Source organism: Semicossyphus pulcher, unplaced genomic scaffold (genome assembly GCF_022749685.1).
Source record: "Semicossyphus pulcher isolate SPU_LCO1_2020_fin unplaced genomic scaffold, fSemPul1.0.p SCAF_17, whole genome shotgun sequence".
NCBI lineage: Eukaryota > Metazoa > Chordata > Actinopteri > Labriformes > Labridae > Semicossyphus > Semicossyphus pulcher.
Window position 1 is genome coordinate 3,364,171 of NW_027211681.1, and position 24,707 is coordinate 3,388,877.

Below are 24,707 nucleotides of genomic sequence, written 5' to 3' on the forward strand. Positions count from 1 at the left end.
GCCCCGCACTCCAGTTGCTGTCACCATGGTAGTGGACCAGCAGCCACAGCCAAACCCAGACCCAGAGCCAGACACCATGAAGAAGAGCAGGCTCTGTGAGCTATGCACAGGCAAGAAGAGCAAGGTATCAACCACCTGCACAAAGTGAGGAAAATATACATGCAAGGAGCACGCCTCCTACATCTGCAACTTGTGTTACAAGTAAACTGAAACCTGAACACTGCAGGCCTGATGACACACACACACACACACACACACATACTTACTTATGTCCTCTTTGGGGGCGCACATTTCAACACCCCCCTTAGAGGACACCACTTTCTGAATGGTTTAGAGAGATGCTGGCAAGTGGAATATATTACTGGAAGTGGGAGATTTAAGTTTTAAACATCTTTTGTCCAAAAATATTTTTTCTTTGAGATTGGGGACAAATCATTTTAATGTCACATTTGGGGTCTTCAGCTATACACAAATACACAGACTGATAAAAGTCACCTTTGGGTGCCTCACTGTCCTTTGGGGACAAGACTCATTAAATGTCATTATCTGCATTCCACGTTCAGCTATGTTCAGTAAGGAGAGCATGTTGTAATGAAATATGAAATTCAATCTTTGATCGAGTAACACTGGTCTCGTCAGGCCGAACAACGCCCTTAGCCGTGATATAATCCCAACATACCACGGCCTGTCGTGAGCTATTGCTTAATTAACACACACCTGTCGGCCAATCAGAAAAGAGTACTCACCCAGACCATGGAATAATGCAGATTAAGAGGTAGACTGAATATGTCACAGTAGCACCACAATGAAAATCTGCATGAAATAATAATAATACTCCAAACAGACTTGCGTTTGCTGTTAACTTTTTAGAAACATAATGGATGGACATCATTTATAAGTGGCACACAGCTCAAATGGAATGTCCTTGAAAATTATAGGTCGCCACAAACTTGGCTAGCTTTCAAATGGATGCATCTGGACAGCAGTCAGTTAACATACTTGACTAGAGAATGTTCAGAGAAACAATTTCTTGGGCTCGCTAGCAACATGGTAATAGCAGGTTGTGCTCCAAACTACAACCAAGAACTTTGGCTATATAAAAAGAAAGAAGGGCTTTGTGCACAAACAAATTAAACATTAGCCTCTGAAATAAGATAACAGATATACTTCAAACAGGTATACTTCAACAAATAGCTATCGTGAGTCCTGAGAACAAGCCTTTCTCTTTAAGGCAGTGATCCGATTTCTGACATAATTTTTCACTCCAGTCCAGATTCACTCCAGTCCAGATTCGGTCTTTGACACCGAATGCAGTCAATCTTTTGAGGTACCTTGCACTTTTGAGATCTTCAGCTGTACACAACTACACAAACTACTAAAAGTCACCTGTGGGTGCCTAACTTTCCCTTTAGGGACAAGAGTTATTAAATGTTATTATCTGCATGCATTTTAAGCTATGTTTAGTTGGGAGAGCATGTTCAAATGTGAATATGAAGTTCAGCCTTTGATCGTAACATAAGGCTGCTCAACAGAGACTTCAGTGCAGATTCTGCCATAATGCCATTCTTTAGGCTATCACTGGGCACATTGCTGTCACTATGTATGGACAAATAATTATTCCTATTAATCCTAATCTGTCATATAAGGAGGTATGGGTATCGTTAGGATTTTATCGATACCAATTTCAGTAATACTTATCGACACCAATACTTGGTACAATTATTTTATTAAAACTTTTGCAGAAATAAGTTAAATTGTTTCCTGAATTTCCTGTATATGAGAGATGAGCAATTGTTACATTGCTGTCTGTTTTGGCTGGTGTCATTTCCCTCATCTTGCGATGGAGAATGGGTTGAACTTGGGGACTTCTGCCATCCACTGATGAATGGGATTATTTAGAAACATAAATTAGAAGTTCTTAAAACTGATGCTAACTCCACTGACAGCTCACGGACAGACAAGTTGTCTGTTAGTGCAGTGGACAGAAAACATTTATGTTATAGGTAGGTAGCAAGACCAGCAGCGCAGCATGATAAACAGTGGTAATGTCTGGGCATGTTATATTTATGGAGGGTCCCTCGCTTGTCCCCGACTCTGGCTGCTTAAAGTAGAGAGTGTTTGGGGAGCAGCGGCGCAAATCAATTAGCAGTGGTGCTGTGCCGCTGTTGAATGCATACAACATTAGGGGAAACACTGTGACTGTGTCCTGAGTTAATAACTATAGACTTATTTTAACAATAATAAGTGTTACCTTGAATCAATGAGGTCGAGACAGTCACATTTTTAGTTTGGCAAACCCCATCTGCATTGGAGCTGGGAGGTGCCGGGAGGGACAGCTAGGAGTAACATTAGCTGCAGCAGCTGCTTTGCTAAAGCAGTCAAACACGCTGCACTGCTTCAGATTTATCGAACATTGTATTTTTAAGTGTTTCGTGAGGTTACTGGTGTAATATGTTTTAGACATATATTGCCTTTAGCTGCATTTTCATTAAATTTTGTGAACCAACACTTTTGAACGTTTTGCCCTGTCAGCCATGACTGGGGAGCACAGAATGTAAACACAAAGTTACAGCACGTCAAACATAATCACCTGATGCCAGCAGCTTCATCATTAGGGGACAGTTAAGAAAAATGCCTGCTGTGTTAGAATGAATTAATGTTACATAAACACTGATAGCAGCAATATTTCTTTACTGACTAGTCAGGAACTGGTACCAAATTAGTCCTGTTTCTCGTACCCATCCCTTCATATTACTGATCAGTTATTAGTGATTAGTATGTTTTAGTATGGCCATTTATCATTAAATAGCCTAAGTCGAAAACGGAAGCTCTGAATATGTGCCTTTATTTTTACCACAATTCAAAACCTTATCTACAGTGCCAGAGTGGCTGGGATGGTTTGGCCGCAAAATTACTTGAAGGGCTCAGTTAGGTTTATAATGCAGATACTAACTTTCTTCCGTTAAAAAAAGATCTTACCCAAGCCAAAACAAACCTTGATTGAGAAGAGCACTGGGAGGAGTGGAACTGGAAGCAGTGGTCGGAAGTAAAGGTGTATTCTCCTGGCCGTCTTCACCTGTTGCCTCAGTGGTCGACTCAACAGTCTCATCCTCATCACTTGACGTGTCCTGATCTTGTGAGGAATCAACTTTTTCTGAGGAGAAAATGTAAGAGAATATCTTTAAAAAATATGGCATAGCCTCAGCGGTTGTAGCCTTAAGATGAAAAACCTACAGTCAATTCTGAATGTATTGCCCACATTATTGCAGTTGCACGGTCCCCAGCACTTCTCAAAAGTCACTTTTGCTAATAGTTATTGTCCCCCCCCCTTTTCAAAACAAACTATATCTATCGATCTATCTATCTATCTATCTTATGTCTCCATTATCAGGCAAAATACAGGCTACCTATTAGCTCTCTATATGCTAATTCACATCATCAAAGTAGTTAGCATGTAGCGCTAGCATGCTAATGCTAGCTAACTCATTTTGACACATTGCTAATGCTCTGCTATGGAAATGTTAATTTCAGAGCCAAACTATATTCTGCTAGGCTATCATGATCTGTTTAGGCTGTTCAGAGTTCTTGCCTTTCTTCTATCTATCTATCTAGCTATCTAGCTATCTTTATTATCAGGCAGAATGCGGACCACCTATGGGGTCCTAGACAATTCCACACACTTCCACTAGGGGCAATGTAGAGGGATACACAGATTCGGTGGGGGGATGGAGTGGGGGGCACACACAGAAAATCTGAAATAAGTCACTTTTAGGGACAACGGAAATTTTAAGAACAAAACACATTCTGGAGCATGCTGAATACAATTGAATTGAAATCTAATTGGGGACGATGGTTTTGGTCCCCAAAGGCAAAGGCGTCCCCGAACAACTGGTGTGTGTGCTGGTGAAAGTCCCCAATCTAGGCTTAAGTAAGAGCACGCACACACACACACACACCTCACACAACACACCGCACACCACACACCACACACCTCACACCTCACACCTCACACTCACTATAGTTATAGTTATAGTTTATACTATAAAGTATAAACTACGTCACGACACGCTGTCGTATGTCCATCTGCTGTGTAGTTCATATATTTCAATGATAAACACAGAGGAGCATCAGGTTTCATGATCAAACAAAGTTTCATATCACGTCATCACTTCAGTCCATACTCACCCGCTCCCTCCCTCTGTGCGCCCGGGCAGCAGCTCTCCCCCTCTCTGTGCTGCGAGTCTGCATCTTGTTTTTTGTATTATAGCCTAGGATGTTTTTTTAAAGTCTTATTAAGGTGAATGATGCTCCGTGTTCATTTACATACAGAGCAGGAAAGTGAGATCTGATCACAAGAGGTCACTGAAGATGCATTTGAGGGGCTCGTTAATGCTAGGTGTAAACAGCTGAGCTTAAAGCTGACCACTTGTGATCTGATCACCCAGGACACATACGATGATGTGGATAACATCAGGTCTGAACAGGGCCTATGACTTCTCTTCTTTTGTTTACAGTTAGTTTCTAATTGACTGGTGAAACAAGTTATTGTTACATTGATATTGTTAATAAATTATTTAAATTTGACAATAAGGCCTTAGTGTGGTACATTGCAAACTTATGATAGAGCTTATACCACTCATGACACTATGTAGAAAATCCATTGAAATAAGAATTTAAAAAATAAACGAGTTAAAAAAAGGCATAGCCATCTGTGCTAAAAGAGAGAGAGAGAAAAAAAATCGAGAATCGAATCTAATCGTGAGCTTAAAATCGAAAATCCAATTGAATCAAGGATTTGGAGCATCTTGACACCCCTAGTTTTTCCAATGTTGTGAAACACTCAAAGATGAAAACCTCTAAGGGAGGTGAATAATTTTTGGCAAGTATCATCTTATTCGTAAAAGGGCCATAGGCCAAAAGTTTCAGCAAATGTCCATTCAACAAATTGTGCAGCAATGCTCTCCTCTAGCTTCATCGGCTCCTCTTGTGATGACAGTGGAATCCCAGAAACGTCTGGTACCTCCATCAGCTGACGACAATTGTTTTGTAGTTGTAGCAAAATAATTTGCTGTTGCTGCTTAATTGTCTCCATTGCAGTTAAAATCTCATGGAGAATTGCTGTAAAATACAACAAAACACAAACACAGTAACATCACAACAATAAAGTCAAACCCGTCACACAGTCAGACAGGTTTTAACATTTTATCCAGATTATGTTTGTTTGGAGGTCAAACTGAAAGTAAGCCACCTGAAACGTCACTAATAATCCCTCACTGTATAAGATAACTGAGCGCAGAACTATGGAAAGTATGGTAGGTCAGAGTTAGTGGTTAATGGGATGCCCCAATTGCATTTTTTCCTACAGATCCCGATAGCTGATCGTCAATGAGCCAGATCGGCCGATCTATGGCCAGTACTGATCGTTTTTCGTTTTGTTTGAATCTGCAGAAGTATGTGGTCAGTTTATACATATGTAGTGTATTGGAATCTCCACCAGGTGGCAGCACAGCCTAGGCTGTATGCTGTGTTACTACAGTTGTGATGTTGTTCTGTATGTGTCCTGTGTCTCTGACACATTAACATCTAAAAAGATGCAGTATCACTATCCATGAGTCCCAGGGACGCATCTCATCTTTTCCATACAGAGTGATACTTTGTGAACACAAACTCATGTTAGAATCCCAGTAATCAGCAAAAGAAACCTGACTGTCAGAGCAATGCCGTTTCAACCGTCTCTACATCTAATCGGTGCGGAGGACATCCCGTGTGCAGAGTCTCAAGCAAAAGAGAGAAAGCAGCTGTGGTCGAGTGACAAAGACACTGTAGAGAGAGAGCGCTGTTAATGGAAATAGAGCAGTGAAACTGAGAAATAACTCATGAGATTATTTTCTGATTGTTTCACAGCGGTAACGCTCTAAACAACAACACGCCTACACCTCCGTACAACCCCGCAGGAAGGTACAGGATTTAGTTTTTATAGGCGGAATTTGACTGTGTGTGTCTGTTTCGGTGTATATTAGAGAGAGCGCACAACAGAATGAGCGCACATGATGGAGAGTGTTAGGGCTTGGACCCCAAAGCAGAGACAGGACAGAGGCTGGAGAGTCGCAGGCACGGGAGACGTCCAGGTGAGTAGCTCGAGCACCGAACACATGTCGAGAACTGGAGCCCTGGAGGAACAAAAAACAGCACTGCAGACTCACTGCAGGCCCACTGGAGGTTTCTAAGCACAAGGAGAAACACAGGTGAGTACTTGCAGAAAACACAAAGATCTAGAGCCGTAGCAAAAAAGAGCAATAGACATCAAAAAATCACTCAAGACTTGATGCGAATGCACAACCAATGAGACGAAATTATCTGGCACAGGAGTGGAGTCATGACCGTGTATTTATAGAGCAGGTGATGGTGAGAAATATTTAGAGGTGTTCCTCGTTGTCTGTGGAGTAGAGCCAGCCATGCCCCTGCACACACACACAGTGGGAGAAACCGAAAAGGAGGGGGAAACACAGAGACAGGGAAAACACAAAACACAAACAAAACACAACCTCACAGGAAAGCTTGTTTTTTTAGCCCATGCTGAGGTAAAGCAGGTGTGTGCGGTGGCAGCGGTGAGCATGTCCTTGTCTTCTCGCATCATCAGAGTATGCGCATTGCACCTCTCTTTATTAATACTAAACAATAAAATAATGTTTATTCCCTGCGGGAAGGGAGAACACACAAAATCAATGGAAATCTATTGCGCGGGCGGGAATGGTCAGAATTTTGTGGGTGCGGGATCTGTGACAAGAAAGCATTAATGCCAATCGGCCAATCGCATATTTTTACTGATTATCGGAAGGATGTTTACAATGGACAGTTTGGTAATAATTTTACTGCTCACCACTGTCTTTTTCACGTAAGTTGAACTAAACTGGGGGTTTCTTTTTAATCTGTCTGATTTTTTGATTGTTCTGAGTTCCTTACTTATTGGACTTACCTTAAGTGATGTTGCCTTGTTCCTTGATCACAAATGTTGAAATCCAACCAATAGTTGTTGAGACATTTCACTAAAGACCAACAAAATCAACCTGATGCCAAAATCAAAAGGCTTCATGGCAATCCATCTAATAGTTGTTGCGATATTTCCGTCTGGACCAAAGTGGTGGACCGACAGCAAACCAACATTTTCATCCAGAGAGCCACGCCGCAAGAATGGCCAGAAATTAAGCCCACTTTGCTAAAGCATTCACTTGATTCTTTGAATGAGTTTTGCTGTGTAGTAATAATTGCTGTAAAACACTTACGATCACACATGGGCTGGTTGTTTACCCTGGGCCAGCTAGGGGTTGCCATGCGAAAGTTAGGTTTGGTGGCCATTGGAGGAGCAATGGCTGGTCTGGTGGCTGTTGGAAGAGCAATGGCTGGTCTAAAATTCTCCTTGTGCCTCTATTGAACAAAATAAATGGTGTTTGAATTTCTGGTTTTACAAACAATACTTCAGAAATGTTTAGTCCAATACAAGTCAAGACATTGAAACAGAATTATTCCTGCACAAACTGTAGAATTACTATTACTGTAAAACTGAACATGAAAAAGCCAAGCATCTCATACATGTAGCGCCATGACAACCTCTGAAACTGTACTTAAGTAAAAAATATAGCTACAAAATTCTCTTTCCCCTATACAGTGGGTGAGGGTGACTATGCACTGCTCAAGAGACAACAGGGAGCGAGAGAGACAACAGGAGATAATTTATTTGGTAATTAGGTGCAGGTGTGCCAGTCACCGGAGCCCAGGAGCAGGACACCACAGAGAGACACAGGGAGATCACAGGACACAACAAGGCAGGGAAAACATAGAGACAAAAGGGGCGGAAACCATTTACCTTCCCTTCTGATGTAAGCAGCACCTTTGGGAGCAGCAGCCGTGCCTCACTAAATGTATCTGAAGGAAATTACAGATCACATTTGCCTATTCTTAATTTTAAACATAACCTTTAACTTTACTCATAACCTTTACCATAAAACTTGCCCAACGTCAACTTGGCCTACAACCTTTTTACAATAAGTGTTTAAGTTGCCTACAATTTATAGTCATTAAAAAAACATCATTACAAATTAAATAGACAAGCTTTTACAAACCCCATTTTTTATAGAACAAAAGAACAAAGTGCTCCAGGGCTGCAACTAACTAACTTATTTTAATTAATGATTAATCTGCGGATCATTTTCTGGATTAATCAAATTGACACTGAGACATATTTTGCTCAATACAAAGAAAGTATTCAGGTTTAATAGACAGCGAGCCCATCTTCAACACATTACCAAATTCATCTCTCATGACAAATGGAGAAATGGCATGCCTAAAAATGTGTTCCTGAATGGAAGGAGTATATACTTTGTCACAGTCTCATCCATCCTAATGCATTTTAGTTCCTGGGACTGTGAGGAGGAACACTCCCAACTGACATGAATTTATCGGGTAGTCAAAGAAGTTTGAATGATGAGTAAACTCATTATACACCAAATATGGATCCCCATCAACCAAATGATATTCTGGACTACGCCTACTATACCATTATAACAGATGCAGTTATCTCCTGTGCATACCTTGACACTAAAGTCTGGAAGACATACTTTTTTGTATTGCATGACTGGCCATGTGATGTTTGATGGCAATGGTTCCCTCACTGTGTGGCTTTCTGAGTTTGGTTTCATTTTGTGCATCCTCACTACAAACTACATTTTCAAACTCTGACATTCACCTCATAACTTGTGCAACCGGGAACTGAGGGCTGTGGATCATTTTCTTTCGTTGCCCAAGGTAGTTCTCAAAGGGAAACCCAGAAATGTCGTCCAGACCCTGGCCATGTTCTTTCACATCATCACTGAGATGTATAAGGCCATGCACATTGTACACAAGATTTTCCCTGCCATAAAGCTGTCTAAAGTGTTCTACAAAAGATACAATAAAAATTGTCTGTATTCAGTTGCCTTCCATCTATGTCTCTCTTGAACCGATCTCGGCTTTCAAGCAAATTCGTTTTCGTTTCTGACAACTGATTTACTTTCCTGGATGGCAAGCGGCACTTAAGAGGGCCACTGATGCCTGCTCACAGCTCTAGGAGCTTCCTTGTGATTCCAAGGCAGACAAGATGCATATAAAACATGGCCAAAACTGTTCACAACTGGATACCTGAACTCTTACAAAGAGGGAGCCCAACAAAATTGAGTTGAAGTTTGATTGTGTGCCGATCTGGAATTTGCAACAAAGTGTTGTTCAAGAAACGTGACAGAGCATTTACAATCCTAAAATACAAGTATGCACCGCCTGCAACTTGATTGATGATGTAATTTCCTTTGGTATGGAGGACAGTCTTGGCATCCTCAGGTAGGGATGGGTGGTGATGTATCAACACTGACAACAAGGTATTCAGTGCAACCAACGTGATATCATATTCCACGGCCCGGTTCATCAATCACTAGTTAGAGTTGGCTGTTGAATTTCATCACCGCTCTCAACCCCATATCCCCAATCACGCACTGTCTCAGGATAGGCCTCGGCTGTGCATTCAGTGTCCATCATTGTCTCTGAGTCCTGGCCACTGTGATCACCATTTTCAAATTGATCCTCATAGTCAGCAACTTCTTCAACACAATCAGGAAGTTGATAACCACTTTGGCCAGGATCAGCAGCTTCATCTACAGCGGTGTGAATATTTGTGGAGTACGGCTGTAGACATGTCTTGACTACCGCTGTTGACTTTCTTCGCAGATTGGATGATCTAGTGTACTTAGAGTAACGCTTGGTCATTATGGCTAAAGGCCACAGATATATAGAAGATTAAATCTGTGGCCCCGAAGAAGACCAGCAGTGCAGCAGAACCACCGTTGATCACTCTTGGTCAAACAAACTTGGTAAAAGCGCAAAAATACTAGGCTAAATAACAGTACACTCAGCAATGAAAACAGCCAAACAATACACAATGACATGTCACAATGTCTTATTTTCAACCTTTAGGGTTGTTCGCATGTACATGGATGGTCATGTTACGTTTAGGCACAGATTGCAATTAAATGTACTGTACCTTCAACAAAAATGATATATAAATATAATATTTATTCATTTATACATTTTGATTTAAAGAAACATTATGAACTAATAAAATGTATTCATGTCTTCTTCTTAAAATAATGCTAAAAATACTGTGAGCAGTGCTTGAGGCAAATTTTTAGCTGGCTAAGGTAAAGTTCTTGAAATATAAAAATAGAACTGATGAAACTAAGGTTTCCGGCAGTGTTTCATAGGGGAGGCACCCAGCCTCGCTTGAAATAAAGAGCATATTCACTAATGCAGTGATTCTCAAATTGGGGGGCGCACTCCCTAGGGTGGGCCTGGAGTAATGACTCACAATGAAAATGAGTCCAGTGTTTTAATCCAGATGACAGAATCCAGAGTGGAAATCTGACAGCCAAACGGTCCTCAAAGCTAGCTTAATCCAAACATTAAGAAATACTAGTGATTGACTAGAACGGGATCACCTATGTTGAATGTTGCCAAATTTCTCCAAACTACTCCCCGTAAAAAACGAGGGAAAAGGAAAACAGATACATCTAGTGGCAGCTGAACTCCACTGTAAAAAAACTGGCATTGTTGGGAGAACAAAAAATAAAGCAATATTCTAAAATTCCACAAACGCTTTGAGTTTAAACCATAACTATGTATACCGCCTTTGGTTTCGGGAGGGGCTGTGTAAAGGCTAGTACAATTGTATGTCAACTAGTCTAACTTGTACTTGCTAGCTAAAACATTCACTAGAACATGGCTAACGGTAAATTAAACTTTGCAAATGGACTCCCGTGATTATCCAGTGTCATATCTAGCACTAGACAAGTCTCCACATGATTTTAGCTTCTTTATCAAATAACAAGACATCGATAATATATGTATAGGAGTGTTCATTAAGACAACTTTAAATGATATATAGTAAAAAAAAAAAAAAAAGGCAGATATACTCACCGCGGCAGCAGTCGCTGTTAGTCCTCTGAACAAAGAAAAAGCCTGCGTCACCAGTTGTTGCATTACGCATGTCTACACTTCAGACATGGCACCATACTGAGCCACAGTGAGATGGAGGCTGTCTGGCCACACAGCCATGATGGCCGCAGCATTGCCTTGCTAAATAACATTTCCACCCTTTTTTTTTCATCAAACAAAGCACAGTTCCTGCATATAAATTAATATATGGAGCTTGGAATATGCTACCTGAATTATACTGTTAAATTGTTTGATGACATGAATGAATGAATTGCTCAATTTAGCTCATTTGAATTAATCAGCATTTGAATTGATTAATTACGTTTTACCCAAAGTAAAATAAATACAATTAAATTCTTATAGTCATATAGCCTATTTTTTATTGAAAGAAAGAAAAGAGCAAACCAGGTCCATAATTACGAAATCACTCAATTATAGGTTTGAGGGGGGAAAACACGAATAATATATTATTTTGTTGTAGTATTATCATTATGAAGATTATGAAGTGATTATGAAAATATAGATAAATAATTAACATACAATTGGCCAAGATTTAAAATTCTGTGTAAAAAATTCTAAAGTGTGTTTAATCTGTATTTTTTATGTAGTTTTATGGGAGGTGGACATTTTTGTCCTTAACCAATTAGGATGGGAATTAAGACGAAGCCAGAGGGTTAATAATACTTACAGCTGCTGCCACGATGCAACAGGGTGATTAATGACACGTTACTGCCAGTTTTGTGCAGCCAACTTCAGTGTCAGAAATGGGACCTTTAAATGAATTGGCATCTCAGCCAGCCACCTTTTGTGCCGGCATGTCTTCTTTATTTACTTTGGACCTCCGGCAGGAACCAGACATACTTACAACCTAAAATACTGTACCACCATTTGAAACTCCTGACCCCACCCTCGGCCGTGCATTATAAAATGCCAGTGGCGGTATATGTGGGTGAAAGCATGCGTCTGTATTTTCCCTGAGCTCAGCCATTCCCTCGACTCCAGCTGACCGCTCAGCTGTGCCTCTCGCATACTGTAGCACAAACTGTTTCCATATCTCACACACTCTCACACCCAAAGGTTAACTTTAAGACCCCTGAGCAGAGGGATAAGTGTGTCCCGAATTAGCGAGGATGCTAAGGCGAGCTGGGCTGTTGCCAGGTTGGGTTTCCAAGAGGTTTTGGGTGATGGTACAGCAGGTTGGGTTTCTGCACTGTGGCCTGTTTGCATGCCGGCAGTGTGTAGGACGCGTGTCTTATGGTCTCCTCAGGCTACAACCAAAGACAAACACACACACACACACACACACACACACACAAACACACACACACACGCACTTAGCCCTTGGTGTGTATGTGGTAGGAAGTGTTATATATAGGTGAGCCGCTCAAGTCTTTAGGGTCTATCTGAAACCTTCAAGCTATGTATTAATGTCTCCCCCTGTCTTACTCTCTTGCCTGCGTCTTGCCTATTCATGTGAATTTGTTAGCCTCGTTCACATTAAAGAATCACTTTACCTCTCCAAACTAGATCTATACTTTTTTACAGGAAGCCTGAGTTACAAACTGCAGATTGAGTGTGGAAGTTGTTGGGCAATAACGCGGCATGGACAGCCTTACAAAATACAAACATTGGTTGCATTATAGGAAGTGTAGGAATCAGTGGTTTTGGACTTTGCTGGAGCGTTACCAAGTGCTTGTAACTGTGTTTGCAGTGGCTTGAATGCAGACTTGAGACAATATAAAGCAGTTTAACACACATGCATGCTGAAAGTAATGCCTGTCAGGCGTAGAGTGGTTGATTTTATACTGTACTAATGGTTTGTCTCTGCAGATGGTCGTGTGTGTGTCTGTGTGTGTGTGCGTGTGTGTGTTTGCGCGTCTGTATGTGGGTGGGGACATTCCATCCATTCTTGCTCTTCCTGAGGAAACAGCAAAAGCATCACACAACTACTGACAGCAGAACAGAGGTGCAAATATACCCTTCCTAGATCATTCACACTTTCTTCTTCTTCTTTCTTTCAGCTTTCCACCCATCAAGCTTTAATCGTCTCAACCATCCACCCGAGTTTCCATTTTGACAGGTGACTTTCTGCAGCTATCCAGCAACATTGCTAGAAAAAGAGATTACTCATTACTTATAGCTGTGTCTCAATCCACGGGCTTCAGCCTTCGAAGGAGGCTGTCTACAGAGGATGCGCCATTCATAGCCTGCGTAGACCGTTAAAGCCAATCTGAAATGAGACGCCATGGTCTGGTCTACGGAGGATTTTCTGTTTGCATCACCTGCTGTTCCCGCCCTTACCCTTATGTCACCAAACGCTGCTCCTGTCACCTCGCAACAGGTAGCTAGCAGGCTAACTATCTAGCATAACTAACGTCACATAACCTACCCGTTTAACATGTGTAAAGCTAGCTATTCGATTGAGTTGAAAGCGAAAATTTTATATTTGGCGTCCGCCATCTTGTTTGAATTGGCACGAAATTAATCTCAGGATACATTGGGCTGTGAAGGATGTATCGGATGGATCCTTCCTAGAAAAGGAGGACTCATTTGTTGGCAGCATCTGACAACCTTCGACGTGCTGCTGTGATGCAATCTGCCTTTAAATATGCCCTTCGAAGGCTGCAGCCCCTGGATTGGGACACAGTTACTGTTTCCAAGGACACCTTTCCCCCTTAAATAAATGTATGAAACATGGTGTCATTCATGCTTCACTATCAGAGGACCATTCATTTGCTAGCCTGGCTACTAGCTGACTTCTGCTAGCTCAATAAATTCATATAGGCGACATGGCAGTCTTTGTAATATGAAATTGTAATGACAGTATCTGCAGCCTAAATACACAACGTTAGAAAAAGGGATGTTGGTTTGAGGTGCATTTGTGCTCGGAGTTGAAATTTGTTTGATAATTCAGGCCTCAGTAGTCTGCTTTCATGAAACCCACGGAAAGAACATTTGCACATTAGCTATTGGACCGGACCTGGTTGGGGATGTTGGAAAATATAATTGCTTCTTTTGCATGTCTCTCTCTCTCTTTCTCACACACACACACACACACACACACACACACACACACACACACACACACACACACATACAGACACAGAGGATTCCAACCACAACAGTGGCACCTCAAAACTCCACAGGGACAGCTACGCAAGCACTGACGCACTGCTGCTCCCCTGCCAGATAATGGTCACTGAACACTCATAATACTTTTTTCTTTGGGGTAGCTCTGTGGACAATATATCTTTGTTTGTATCCATCTGAGCCAATGGAGAGGCTTGGAACTTGTGCGCCTTCGTTTTTGCTCCTACTGTTGAGTTCAATCGACATTTGTTATTAATTATCTGCACACCAACCACACTCAGCCTCTGTATGCCATACAGTATGTGACACATACGGACAGGACTGGTAATAGAATAGTGCAGGGTCACTATATCAGGACATATAGTTCAAACACAGAGAAATGAAATGGTGCATTAAACAAAGACAAACTGAAGGATGGCTTTTTATTTTCTGTAAATATAAAGACCCTTTGAACTCATTAGCAAAACACACACGCACGCAGACACACACACACACACACACACACACACGCAGTAGATAAAGACTCACAGAGCTGCGTACTGTACACTTCTCTCAGAAGACTCCTAAATTTTACAGAAAGCTTTTTACAAAGCAAACGTTCATTTCGAGAATGATCACACAAGTAGAATAAAAACTTAATTTAAGCTTATGATTCATTCATTCACTGTCTCAGTCATGCACAAACAGTCTCACATACACGCTGGATACTTTCAGTCAAATGGGGGCATTGAAGATTGGGCAGCACATCGCTTATTTAAATGTCTTTTTGGCTGCAAGGCAACAACAAGTTGCACAGCATTAAGAGGAGTCTGCAGGAGCAGCTTTCAATGATAACAAGTGGTCCATTATTCTGCTTCAATTTCTGTTCCTCTGAATCTTTCCATGCAGAATCTTTTTAAGAAGTGCTCCGTCGTGTTTTACACAGAGATCTTTCAGTCTGTGTCTATTTCACAGGGGTTCGTTCCGGCTTTCTGTGCTCTGATGTACAGCCTCAAGAAGTCCTTGTAGCGAGGTGCACAGCCCAGCCAGGCTTCCCCGAAATGCACAGAGCCGGTGAAAAGGTACTCCTCCTCCCCAGGGTCCACACCGCACTGTGCAGGAACATTGATACGTCCACTCCAACGGCGCCCTCTGGCTCCGCTCCAAGCAAACACTCGGCTCTTCTGACGGAACAGCCGGCTCAGAGTCACCACAACAGGGGGGTGGTTGTTTGTACCAGATACCACACCTTGAAAGACTCCACTCCCAGCTACAGAGACAGGAGTAGGGGGGATAAGAGAAGGAGATTAAAACAATGAATCAAAGATGGTCGAATTAAAGTGTGTTAATAAACCTAAACTTAATGGAATGCAAGTGTTGTTTTTACAAAGATTAAAAGAATCTTGCTCATAAAAAATTAAACTGTGTAACTGAGTCAGTTTGCTGACTTTATGACTTGACTTTTGTTACTGTTAAACTATCTTTAGCTCAGTCAGATCCAATAATGATGTCTTTACAAAAACTGTATCAAGGGAATCTTGAAAATTGAATTTCCTTTGAAGATATAGTTTGAAATTATAAAAATTACCATGACGTGCGTTTAATTAGAAGATTACAATCTTTTGGCTGTACTGCAAATAAGTAACTGGAGCTAGCAGCTAAGCTTAGCATAACAATGGGAAAAAGTTAACTTCCTAAAGTCTGTGCTAGTCGATGGGCTACTGGTCATGGCCAAGACATAGTGTGGCACGTAACCTCCCGCATAGCGGCAAATTATTGCATCTACATTTCAGATTTTGTATGGATTAAATAAACACTGGGCAGTAGCAGTTTCCCACTGTTTAAAGTCTTAATGCTAGGCTGGGCTAACAGACTGCTGGCCATAGCTTCATATTGTAACACTAGGTATAAGTTCCTGTTTATGTTTTCTGTAGTTTAGCATTTGTTTATTGAGGAAGGTGTCCACCATAGTGGTTAATTGGCTGAAGTACCGGGTGAGGGAAAGGGAGTTATTGTTATAAAGCTACTTTTAAGCAGAAGAGTTTTGGAGAGAAGACGACGCCTGTTGAGCGAGCAAGAGCTGAGTGAGAAAAGTAGTTAGCTAACCTGTTTGTTTTGTTTTTTCCGGGGACACCTTAACCTCAGGTTGGCTGTTGCTGCGACAAGGAAATAAATCTGGGCTCTGTTGAGCTAGCAATGCACATCGCCCTTCTTCCTGCACATTCACCGTTCTTCCTCCATCTGTCTAGCCACCCCGCAACACCACATGTTAATTGAACGGACCTGAGTGTGTTATTAATGTCTTTTTATACATGTCAGTTTTTTATGTATTGAACAAACTAAATATAATGTGATAAATAATTAGCTTTAAAGTACCATGTAGGCCATTTTGTTTCAATTTTACTGAGCCAAACTAGCAGTTTCCTCCTACTTAGAGTCTACATGCTAGGCTAAGCTAACAGACTACTGTCAGAAGCTTTTTATTAAGTGAACGGACACGAGTGTGTTACTCAACTTCTCACAGGACTTTAGGCAACAAAGAGTAAGCTTATGTCACTTTAACTATTCCGTCACTATATACGTGTGTTTGTGTGTATTTACCAAAGTCACTAGTGCAGACGGCCAGGAGGACGTCCTCGTCTGAACAGGGTTTACAGGTTACTAAAATGGAGACACGGAAAAAGAAAACATTAAACACGTTGACATAAGAAACCACACAAGTTCTTATCTCTCGCCATCCATTTTCCTTCCTCGTTAGCTTTTATATCTTCTGGTAAGTAGTTTCATTTTAAATCTACCCTCTCGTCCCGCCTTTCCTCTGTTTTTGTTTGTGTTTATAACACCAAAGAGACATCAAGAGAGTTTGTGAATGAGAACAGCAGGTGAGGGAGGAGACGTAATCACAGAGTTGCCCCTTGACCCTGTCAGCTATAAAAACAGTTATAAAACACACTCTCACACACACACACACACACACAAACACACACACACACACACACACACACACACACAGAAAGACAGGCTTGGACAGGCTTTCTTCTGTCTAATTAGGGGTGCAGTCTAGACTTCCTCTCCACACACGTCTCTCCTCTCTTTCATATTACGGGTGGGCTCCCCAAATTTCCACATGTAGTAGGGATCTTGATGATTGACAGATGAGAGACGACTGGCTGACACTTGTGTTCGACCCTAACGTGACCTTTTGATTGGCCCGCTTGTTTTCATAAGTCTGGCAGAGACAGGGAAGAGTGGGAGTGAGGAAGTGGGGGAGGAAAGGGTGTCAGAGAGCGGCAGCGTGTAGTGAGACGAAGACACCGGTGAAATGGTAACATGGCCTTTTGTCATCTTTACTTTACGTCAATGAGAAGCCGGCCTGCGTCATAAACTGATCATATATTTTGGAGGTTTAATCTTAATTTGCAAAGTAAGTAGTAACTTTGGCTGCCAGATAAATGTAGTGGAATCAAAAACTACAATATTTACCTACAAGTAACAAGTACAAGTACAAAGTAGTACAAAATGGTCTAAACATCTCCATGTGGTGTTTCTCATGTGCTACAAGACATATCAGGGACAACATAAGCAGTCATCTCCATGGCTGGGCCTGTCTGCTTTTAAACTGCAGTGTACCAAGGACAGGCTGAACAACACGTTTTCAGATTGGCAGGTTTGAGACGTCACAAACCTAAGGAGCCAATCCTGTAACCTATGGCAACTATGGGTGGGACAAAATATCAATATCACAATATATCAGCGCTCTAAACAGATCTCCCCGCCAATTTGAGTCACTGCATCATTGTGTATCTCAGTTCGTGTCAAAATCTGTGAAAAGGACATCCAGTTGCAGTGAATAATACATTACAGAGGAGTAAGAGAATATGAAGACGAAGAGGGAAAAGTGCCGTTTGTTGTGTTGGAGCACAGAAAGCGTTGCTCAGCGCTATCTAAAAGATTGTCATGGCTGAAGATCCTCTCTCCCTCTTCGTCTTCTCTCACTCCTCTCTCCTTCTTCCTGCAACAACTACGGCCTCAACTTCTCCATGAGCGAGACTTGGTTACAGACAACAATTACAATTATATTTACCTCTATGATATGATCTGTAAACAACAGATAGTGAGTGCATTGGATTTCAAGCTTTAAAAAAACATTTTCAGCTCCGGCTCATGACTTCAAAATGATGCAGATATGATCAGAAATGTGTGTTCTGTGTGTTAAATTAGTTTGGAAACATGTGGTAGGGTTTGGAATCGCTATTATTATAAACTGTAATCGTAGAATCCAATATAATGGCTAATATTTGTACTAACAGAAAATTAAAAATGCATTTATACTGTACTTTATGAGCTTGTGTGAACTGTGCTATTAAAAAGAAGCATGACGTAAGCAGAAAACAGTGTCACTGTTCACACAAAAATCACGAGGCAAAACTCAGCAGAAAATCAGGTTTTCTGGTGGCACAAGTCTCAACGCTTATTTGTAGGACTATTTAACACAAGAGTCCAGTATAAATAGAGCTGTATCTCTTTATCCTACATGTTCAGTAAGAAAGCAGACACACTGTAGATGGGAGTTCTCTTACCTGAACCAGGGTGCAGGTGTGGGTACATGTGTGCCCCAGGCCCTGCACTGGGCACCAGCTCGTATTGGAAAGCTGTGATCCTCCTGCTGATGTCACTCTGAGGGATGGCCTCCACAAAGAGAGCCCCCTCTGTGAGGCTGAAGCAGTGCACCGTGCCCTCAGCCTGGTCCTCCTCTGCAAGCAGCAGCGTCAGATCCCCGGCACGCTCCAGATACACGTTAGAACCCTGAACATGAAGGGACACATATAAGATCCATGTGATGCTGCAGTAGTCATATCTGGATGTTGAACTTTAAGTACTGGTTTTGTACTCTACCTTGGAGTAAGTGTGGGGTTTGATGCACACATGGAGACCTGCCATGTGCCTCGATGAGGGCTCTGTGTTTGGCCGCAGGTTGACAATGATGGCTCCTGTTGGGTAGAGCCACTCCAGAGAGCCCTGAGAGCAGCGAAGGTAGACCTGCTCCACGTCTCTGCGGTGGGACTCATGGCTCAAACCACTGCGGATGAAAAGACAGACGTTTCGTTATCCTAAAAATGTCCGTTTAAAACGCATGGAAGAGATTTAACTTCAACATGAAGAATAACGTTGGTGCAGCTGTCAGCCAACAAATCTTCAGCTTTGGTCGGATGTGGTCGCCTGCCTCTGATGTGCATAAGCTACCTCAACACCAGGAACTGATTGGGCTATTAAGTCGTTAGAAGTCTGAGGCTGGTAAACTTTACAGCACATGGTGCGGAGCGCAGGCTTTCATTTTTATGACCTGGGGCTTGGAGGAGTGATCAAAGGGGCTGTATAGCTGTGTTGACTTTAGATAAGAGCTGGACGGGGAACATTCCTCTGATCATACATTTAAAAAGTCTTACAGGAAGTATACTTTAAATAATGTAGGATATGATAAACCTTGTCAAATTAGTCCGTCAAAGTCAAATAAAGCACCTCCTGTTCTTATACAACTGGTTTTATTTGTTTTGTGAGTCATTTTCCACTCTGAGAAGAGTCATTAAGTGAAAAAGAATTTAATAAAGATTTTCAGATGAGTTACTGAGATGTGATGTCACGAGATTAATGAATAGTAACGACAAGCAACAGACGCAGCCAAAAACATCCTTAACGGGACCAAATAATGAAAGTAACTTATTTCTCTGACCTTCCAGTGGCCTTCCTGAGGAAAACATTCAACCTCTATCAAACATCCATGCGTCTAATTACTCTTTTAAGTCCGTTAAAATCCTGGGTAGATCACCACGAACCAGTTCAAAGACCCTCCCATTCTTTCATGACTCCCCACAAAATTCAATATCCATAGCTGGATGTTTTCTTTGTTGACTATTATAGTCACATATTCGATTAGGTGTTAACATGTCTGTGCTGCTCCTATAATGAGATGATCAAAAATCCTTTGTCCGGCTTCATCCTCACCTTCCTCTCCAGCTACACTGGTCGCTGGAGTACTGTGCCACCGCCCCGCACAGGAGCACAGCGGTGATCCAGTGCGCAGCCCACGGTCGGAGCATGGTGACCCACGTCCGCCCCGGCGGTCACCGGACCCCGCACAGCAGACCAGCGAGCCGCGAGCTCTGCTGCTCCCGAGCTGCAAAAATCCAGTAAAGTTTCCCCTAGAGCTCCTCTCAGCACGCGTAGGCTACATGACGGGTTCAGCCGAGGCAAAGGTTGCGTCTGTGTCGGAAAACATTGTGATAAAAGGTTTGTAAAAGAACGGTGTGCGCGCGAGCTACAGCCCAGGACAGCAAGACTGTTTAAAAAACTTCTGCTCCGTGCGCTCCGCTTCACGTCAGCGGGGGCGCGTGCCAGGAGCAGAGTCCGCTTGAATGACACGCGAGCGCAGGCTCCAAACCACTCCCACATTCTCCCACTGAAAGATGTGTGTAGAGAGAGCACTCGTGCTCACATTTCAGTATAAAAAATACCATCGAAATTGTACACAAATCAAATTTGACGCACTATTTTGTGGGCCATTCAGAGCACTCACTAGAGGTCGTGATACAGAGTATGAATGACACTTTCAATGACAAACGGTACCAGTGTGCGTTTTAGCTTCATAAACAGATGGATCATATTATAACAGGCGAAATTAGAGCAGCATGCAGGTCTGGAACAGCAGAATCTCCAAGAAAACTCCCCCTCATAAACCTCTGCAGTCCGTGCCAGACTCTTTACTTTACAGATATTTAAAGGTAGAAATGTGTACATTAATAGACTCCTCAATAGATTTAAGTGTGGCTTTAGCCGAACTGGCAATCCCCTACCTTACCTATGTTATTTCAATAGTCGACCTCATTGGAAAAAGATGGAGGCTCTGACTCAACAAACAGTCACACATGTGCGCGAAACGCCTGTTTGGTTCTCGCGCGGTTTTCCCGTGAGAAAACAGTCAGGACAGCAAGCATGTTACTGACTCGTCACATTCCCCCACACAGTTTGAGCTATGTCACGCATTTCGAGAAATACCGAAACAGACTCCCTTACACTACCTCAACAACGCTTTTTAATGTTAATATCTGAACTATAAAGCACTAGCATGTGATTTAATAACCTTTAAAGCCATTAGTTACAACTTATGAACCCTTCATAAAGGTGACTTATAAGCAGGTTATTTATTTGAGAATGTTGTTTTTTGTGAATTGGATAATATTTAACTTACAAAAATACATCCAGGATACATTATTCTGCTATCAAAGTGATGCATCAAGTTCCTATATGGTAAAACTTTAATCAGCTTTGGTGTGCTGACAATCCCACTGTTGAATGATGCTACTGATTTTCTGCACTGGCCCTCTGTCTCCCTTCATAAAGCAAAACACACATGTAATGTACGTCCGAATTTAAACATGCAGTCTCCCCATCTGAAACCCAAATACCCAGAGGTTGCAGAAGGAGTCTGACCTGAGTCTAATCCTGTCACCACAGCAGAGGAAGTCTAAGCTGCTGATGTGCTGTTTGACCTTGTGTGCTCCCTCACCATGTGAAGCATTCACAGAGCAGCAGGGCCTCTGACCTGCCCTCCCGCCCCCTGCCATCACCTGGCTCTTCTCAAGCCGCCTGACAGGAGGTCTGTCCACACACAGCTTCTTCATGGAGGCACATACACACACATTCCTCTATCTCTGATTTCATAACCTTTATTTCCTCACTACTCGCATTCTGCACACTCCTTTCTTTTTTAAAACCTTTATTTACCCAGTGGGGACCACTGAGCAGCTCCACTGGATGTGCAGGAAGGAGAAGGAAGAACAACACTTTGTACGGCCAAATACAAACGAAGATATAATAAGCGGTAAAACTAAGAAATGAGTCGTGAGATCATATTGATTAAAAACTTTCATAACTGCAAATAAAACATTGCCTACATAAGACCTTAAAAATGCAGATATAGGATACTTTTTTTGTCTTCAGAGGGAAGCAGTACAAACAAAATGTGTTCTTTGCGCTCTCTTCTTCATTGAAACAGTTTTCTTTAAATATTAAACATGTATGGAAACCAATAATAAATAATTCTACAATCTAAAACAAGTATTTTAATCAAACAAAGGCATAGAGTTTCACTAAAACCAAGACGGTGAGTACTTTGCTGAGCTAGTAACCTTTAGCATTAGCTTGTGGTTTGATTTAGCTTCTGCTTTATTTGGTAATGTGATTGTAAAATACCAATATGTTGGCTTTGAAATGTTTTTTTTCCAATAACATATTAGAACAAGAGACATTTATAAAATTAAGCTAGCTTTAGTACAGCTTTAGCTTTAGTCTGCTACACAAGCTAGCTTTCACTTTTCACCCCTGCTAAAGCTTTCTAGATGTCTTTCTCTGCAATATTTACAACAGTAATACACAGAATGTATTTACTCCTATGACATAACAGATGTCAAGAAGCCTCAACTTAATTTCGGCAAAATATGTAGACTACACACTGCGCTTTTTTGGGGCAGACTGTGCGTCCTAAAACGCATGTACAGGACAAACACACACATACATTTTACTTCTAGAAACAGAGAACAGAGACATGTTGAAAGAAAGGAATGTGTGAAGTTCCAGGTGAATGAAAAAGCCTTCAGTGTCTGACCTCTGTGAGCTCTCCTCAACCAAACACACCTGACTGTTATCTCTCTCTTACCAGCTTCACTGCCAGAGGTCATGCAGTTGTGTAAGTGCTTGTGCGCGTGTGTGCAGTTTATTTCTACACACATGCAGGTTTATTTGACCAGTGAGAGCAGCAGGCCCCGAGGTCAGGGTTATTCATTTTGTTCGTGTGTGTGTGTGTGTGTGTGTGTGTGTGTGTGTGTGTTATCAGGTCTGATGTCTGCAGAGAGACAAAGTGTAAACAGTGAGTGAAGCTCTGTTTACCCTCTTTCTGAGTCTCTTTCATAGTTTCTCCATTAGAGCTCGCTCTGATCATCAACAGAGAGCTTTAGCATGACGGCAGAGTGGGTAAAGAAGACAGCAGTTATTTAGACAGAGCGTGGTCTTACTTAAACAAATCACTTTGGTTCGTAACACTCTAAAATATATGGTGTCCATTTGGTGGACATTTATCCAAAGCACCTTATAGCTCAGTGACTGCTTACACTTTAAATACGAGAAGCCACAAACAACTGCCAAGCCTGCAGAGGTGACAAAAACTCAGCGTGTGTTCAATAAAAAGATGTGATGAGGGATTTAAGGAAAAAAGATGAGCTCAGCGCTAATGTTAGCATTCTAATATGCTCAAAATGACCATGTTAACATGTTGATGTTTAGCAGTGTAATGTTTACTTTGTTCACTATCTTTGTTTAGTGTGTTTGCAGACAAACATTTGCTAATGAGCACTAAACACAGTGAAGCTGAGGCTGATGGGAATGTGGTTAGTTTGGCAGGTAATGGGGTCATAAACAAAGGTTGGAAGAACTAAAATTTGACAAAATAATTGCACTTAAATTAAGAAATCTGAAAAAAAAATGTATCCACTGGGAAACTTTAATGTCTGTACTAAATGATGTGTTAGTTATTTCAGTGGATGTTGATATATTTCAGTGGGTAATGGTTAACCTGCTGCTGCAGTATCACCAGGATCATTTGTATTCATCCTTTGGGACCATGAATGTCTATATCAACTAAAAAAGGCGACTGATACAATCATCAAGATAATCTAGTCTGGCTCCAAGTGCTGGACCTACCCGACAGAGAGACATTGACATATTAAGCTGATGCTATTGCTAGCCTGCTAATGTAGAAAAAGGGGGAGAAAAAGTCACAGATCAATATAATTGTGAGTCCAAAAATGGATCCTGCTTCGTTGAGCCAAATAGTTATTGGTTAGTCCATCTGTAATTATTATTTAAAGACCCCCTCCAGTAAAAAATCCAGTGTTCAAGCTTGTAAACATCTCCATGTGGTGTTTTTCATGTGCTACCAGACATATCAGGGACAACATAAGCATCATCTCCATGGCTGGGCCTGTCTGCTTTCAAAACCTAAGCAATCCCGTTAAAAGACGGGGTGACGCTATTCATATCCTTATGTGTAACCTATGGCAACCACTTTGGCGATGCGAGAGCCAGCTGTAACTGTCATCGTAATTTTTGCAAACTCACAACTGACTACTAACGTTAACGTTACTGCTACTAATTACTACATTTCAAGCTTGCTAATTTTCAACATGTTCCCACTAAAAGAATGCAAAGACGTGTTTTGTTTTAGCTGTAATTTTGCAAAAGGAGAAGCTGGTACATAGTGGGCGGGGCCTATGCAGATTCATGCATTTTTAATGAGGGAGAAGGAGGAGATGCCTCGGGAGGATTTTTACAATGTAATTACAACATGACTGGAGCTGGTCTTGTTCGTAATTTTAAGAAGAAAAAAATGTTAAAATCCAACTTGGTCCTCGGGTCAAGTTTTTAAACATGCAAGATTTGCTGATTTTGTTTTCTCATGTGACAGCTTACTGGATAGCTTTGGTTTTATAAAGCTAGTAAGAAAAAACACGCTTTTTTAAAACGGCACTTGGGTTTAGTGAAATGTGATGGGCATTTTCCTCGTCTTGCTT

The 24,707-nt window shown here is 41.6% G+C and overlaps 1 protein-coding gene across 1 annotated transcript; it reads right to left on the reverse strand.

Moving 5' to 3' along the window:
* Nucleotides 1–14,525: 14,525 nt before the first annotated feature.
* metrnlb (meteorin like, glial cell differentiation regulator b) lies at nucleotides 14,526–20,409 on the reverse strand. The gene is made up of 5 exons (XM_069666214.1): nucleotides 20,089–20,409; nucleotides 18,982–19,165; nucleotides 18,666–18,891; nucleotides 16,687–16,746; nucleotides 14,526–15,355 (listed from the first exon to the last, which is right to left on the reverse strand). Exons 1-5 carry the CDS (start codon nucleotides 20,181–20,183, stop codon nucleotides 15,039–15,041), a joined length of 882 nt encoding a protein of 293 aa, XP_069522315.1. The 5' UTR covers nucleotides 20,184–20,409; the 3' UTR covers nucleotides 14,526–15,038.
* Between the last annotated feature and the right edge of the window lie 4,298 nt (nucleotides 20,410–24,707).

Excerpts from the sequence above, each read along its gene's own strand:
- metrnlb (XM_069666214.1), bottom strand. The coding sequence starts at position 20,183 with ATGCTCCGACCGTGGGCTGCGCACTGGATCACCGCTGTGCTCCTGTGC. Across the intron at positions 16,747-18,665 it reads ACACCTGCACCCTGGTTCAG|TAACCTGTAAACCCTGTTCA; the intron begins GTAAGAGAACTC and ends TCTCCATTTTAG. Across the intron at positions 15,356-16,686 it reads CGTCTGCACTAGTGACTTTG|CTGGGAGTGGAGTCTTTCAA; the intron begins GTAAATACACAC and ends CTGTCTCTGTAG.